Raw genomic sequence first — 4,160 nt, forward strand, 5'->3', positions numbered from 1 at the left:
TGGTGAAGACACCTCCTCGATTCTTTTACTCTGAGGGTCCACTAGGCACCTCAGTCTCGCGGACACCACAGGCCTGCTTTGTACGAGGCCCACCCCATGGATCTCGCTGCACACGCCGCTCGCTCTAAACCTTCCCCCAGTGGCTGGGCTGTAGCTCTCACGTCTAACTGTGCCTGGAGGCCCCAAGTTCCCTAAGCCCTCACCCTAGAGTCCCGGACCCAGAGCACCCACACTCCCTGGACCCCACAGGCAGCCCTGGACGGGGTGGGGTGTGCAGTGGCCATCCCAAGGGCTCCTTCTGTGAACTGAACGTGGGGATCCCAGCCTGTCCTGCGTGGCCCCTGCAGTCCAGCCTGGGGCCGTAGCTGGCTCCAGCCCCGTGCCGCCGGCCCAGCATGGCACTGCCCGGCCCTGCCCCGCCAGGCCCGAGCGCAGGGTGTTCCCCTGTCCCCCTGCCGCCCGGGTGTCGCTCCAAGATCCCCGCCCGCTCCAGCTCCCAGCAGAGGCTCACTCACCCCCGAAGGCTGCGGACAGGGGCTTCCCGCCCGGTTCTTTTTCGAGATAGAAGGGGTTTTCATGAGCTCTCGCTTCTTCCTGGAGAACATGTTGTGGCCAGGCCAAGTGGCCCGAGGGGCCCGAGGGGGGGGCGGGCCGGGGGTCTCAGCGCTGCAGCTCCTAGTGTCAGTGGCCTCGGGACCACATTGTCGCTGGCCACCACTCCGCCCAGCTGTCAGGCCCACGTGACAGGCCCAGCCCTCATTGGCGGGCGCTTCCCCCCACAGGAAAAGGCCTCCGGAGGCGGTGACTCAGACCTGCCCCAGCCTCAGCCTGCCCCTCCGCTCAGTGGGCTTGAAGGTGGGGTCCCAGGCTCCGCCCCCAGCTTCCGCTTTCAGGAGCTCTGCGCACGCACGCACGTTGGTTGCGGTGCCCCTGCCTGGCACTGGCGCCCCGGGCAAGGCCCTGGCGGGCACATGGGGACTGCAGAGACATTGACCCCCCCTCCCACTCGGCCACACCCAGATGCACCCAGGAGTGCAGACACGGGAGCACGATGACACGCGGGGACATAGGCTTGGACACGTGCTGAGAAGACACCCAGCTCCGCAGATGCAACGGATACCCCTGGACACAGACACCTGCCCTCCAGTCCTCCTACCTTTCACGGGTGGCCTGCCCTATGTCCTCTGGCGACTCCCCTGCAGACCCCAGGGCCCAGGCAGCGCTGGGCATAGTGAGTCTCCTCCCCTCAGCCCAGCTCCCACCCCTCACTCCCCATTCTACGTTCCAGGGACATGCACCGACCATGACCACGGGACAGCTGGCCAGCAGCAGGGCTGCTAACACTTCTAAGGTCACCACGCCGCCTCCTCCCTTCCCTGGTGGGGCTCCCCGATCTGGAGCACTGGCGGTGTGTACAGCTTCCTGCCCCCTCCCCCCATGACCGCCTCTTCTCTTTGAGCCCCCCAGTCTGAGCCTTCTCCCCTCCCCAGATCTTCCTCCCCCACCCCTCCAGAGTCCCAACACTGGCCCCCACTGACCTCAGGTGTGATCTCTGGGCAGGGGGCATGCAGGCCACAGCCCCTCATGGCAAACCCGACTCTCCAGGCCCAAGTCCATCCACAGACCCCTCCCAGAAGCCCCTTAAGGAACCTCTGCCCACCACTCATTGCTCTGGAGACCAGGAGCAGGCAGTGAGGGCCGGCTGGTGGGCTTCTAACCTGGTCAGGAGGCCTGAGGTCTGGGTCGCCCCTGCTGGGCTCCTCCAGCTGCCCCAGACATTCTTGAGCCCTGACCGCATGCCCATTTCACGACCAGCCACTCACAGGTACCGCCCTCAGGCGCCAGAACCACGTGGGCACTTAGGGGCCCCGGGACCATTGTCTAGGCTCTTATGAAGGGCAAACCTGCAGAAAGACACGCCCCAGCCCACCACAGAGGGCTTCAGAGCTGGGAGTCCAGTCGGCTGCAGCTGGACTCTCACCTGCCCCCTAGAGATTGCATCTGTGTCCACAGACTACCTCCTGCACACACTCGGGTGCCAGGCCCGATATCCAGACATGGAGAGCCATTTTTGGACAAGCATGCAGCCTGACGCATGGACACACGCGCGGAGGGCTTCACACCATGACTTCTCTGTATTCCCTCCAGGGCAGCAACCCCTCAGGGAGCCTGGGTCGCGCCTCCAACCCCTCTGCCCTGCCTTGGTCACTCCCAGGGCCTCCCACCAGCTCCACGGAGGAGAGGGAGGCTCAGAGCACCGTCCCGGCCATGCTGTGGTCCTCGAGGAACTGGGTGATGAGTCTGGGGGTCTGTGGGCCTGGCACAGGGTCCGCCTCCACTTCTGCGTCCTTCTCATCCTCCTCCTTCCCCTGATCCTTGAAGAGTTACAGGAACACCTAGTGCTGGGCAGCCCAAGGAAACAGGAAGGGAGGTCAGCTGAAGGGTCTGGCCCCCAGCCCCACCCTTACCACCAGCCCTGTCCTGGCGCTGAGGTCACCTCCTCCAGCGTGGTCTGGCTCACCGAGAAGTCCTCCACACCGTGCTCTGTGCCACGTGCCGCCAGCTCTCCAAAGAGGTGCACCAAGGCGCAGCACGCTCCCGGAGGCAGCTGGAAGCGCAGGCGGCCACCGTGCACCTTCCGTAGCTCGGCCCCCCGGGAACGCGGCTGCCACGAAGGCTGCCACCGACTCGGACTGAGACTCGGACACCCGCAGGGTCAGCGTGTGGCAAGCCCTGAACCTAGGGTGGGGTAGGGTGGGGTGGGGTGGAGTCCCGCAGCCCGCTCTTCCCTAAGACCCACCCACACCACCCTCCAGCTCTCTCCTAGCCCCACCCCTATACCTGGCTCCTCTTGGCCCCCTGCCCAACAGACCTGACCCCAACCCCTGCTCGCCCTCGCCCCTCCTACATGCTCATCCCTTCTCTAACCCTGCTTCTCCCAGGCCCCGCCCATGCAATGCCACGCCCCAGTCCCATCTCTGGGCCACACCCACTTGCAGACCTTCTTGTGTCTCCGCCCACGGACCCACCCTCAGCCCTCAGACCTCATCACCCCTCTCATCCCGGACAGTCCTTGATGCCTGTCTCTCCCCCGCTGAGAGCCAACCTGGCCCCGCTTGATCTCCCCTCCGGCCCCACCTACACCCCCACCCGGATCTGCCCGCACCCAGGCCTTGAAGCCTCACCCCACTCACCGGCCCTGGAGGTGCTGCGTGCTGACCAGGCAGCGGAACCGCCCGTTCACCACGATGGCCAGGTGCGTGCAGAGCGCCTCACTCTCCTCCACGCTGTGGGAGCCCGGAGCCGTGAGCTCTGGCCAGGCCTGGACGGGCGGTGCCAGGCACTGGGCTGCTCCTGCTGGGGACCCTCATCCTCCAGCTCTGGACCACCCTGTGCTCTGAACACTTCCTGTCAGGCCCAGACTGCTCTGTTCCCTGGGCCGGGTACCACCTCCGTGTGTTCTCCCACTCAGGCCTGGCACCCTCCCCCAAGCGAGGACCATGCCAGCCCCTGCGACCCTGTGCTCTGACAGTCTCTAGCTCGGGCCTGGTCCACCTTTCTCCCCAGGATGGAACACCTGGACCCGCAGACCCAGGCGTCCGGTTCGGGGCCCACCTGTGTGACGTGTGCACCACGCCCAGAAGGCTGTTCCAGAGAAAACGCCGTGCGCCAGGGTCCGTGCCAGCGGGGGCTCATCCTGGGAGCAGGGAGATGCTTAAGCGGGGCCCCGCCCCGCCCCTACTCTGCGCACACGCCCCCCTGCCCTCCCCCTCACAGAGCAGAGAGACCACAGCTGGATCCCCCACCAGAGCCACGGCTGTCGCCAGTTTCCGCTTAGTTGCCACGGCTGTAGGTGCCCACGGGCCTGTCCGCACATTGAGAGAGGCCCAGGCGCCCCAGGCCCGAGCTTGCTGTCTGTGGCGGGAGGAAGTGGGAAGAATGAGGGGGTGGCAGAGTGAGCATGGGGGAGCAGGGTGAGTGGGAGGGGCTAGGGCGAGGAAGGGGGTGGAAGGTAACTAAAGAGGGTGGGGCCAGAGCGAGTACAGGGGCAGGACTGCTACCTGAGGGCGGGGCCAGAGTAAGGGAGAGGCGGGACCTGGCCCAGGGCAGGAAGCCACCAGGAAGCCCTAAGCAGGACGTGAGTAGGCGGGGCCATAGCC

General features: G+C 66.0%; 1 protein-coding gene across 1 annotated transcript in view; it reads right to left on the minus strand.

Annotated features, from left to right (window-relative positions):
- ARHGAP45 (Rho GTPase activating protein 45) overlaps positions 1-764 on the minus strand; it is a 13,047-nt gene extending 12,283 nt beyond the window's left edge. Inside the window, 1 exon segment of the mRNA XM_024739980.1 lies at positions 516-764. Within this exon segment, the coding sequence (XP_024595748.1) occupies positions 516-605 (90 nt within the window). The 5' untranslated portion in view covers positions 606-764.
- Between the last annotated feature and the right edge of the window lie 3,396 nt (positions 765-4,160).

The sequence above is a fragment of the Neophocaena asiaeorientalis genome, unplaced genomic scaffold (genome assembly GCF_003031525.2).
Source record: "Neophocaena asiaeorientalis asiaeorientalis breed wild unplaced genomic scaffold, Neophocaena_asiaeorientalis_V1.1 scaffold469, whole genome shotgun sequence".
Lineage (NCBI taxonomy): Eukaryota > Metazoa > Chordata > Mammalia > Artiodactyla > Phocoenidae > Neophocaena > Neophocaena asiaeorientalis.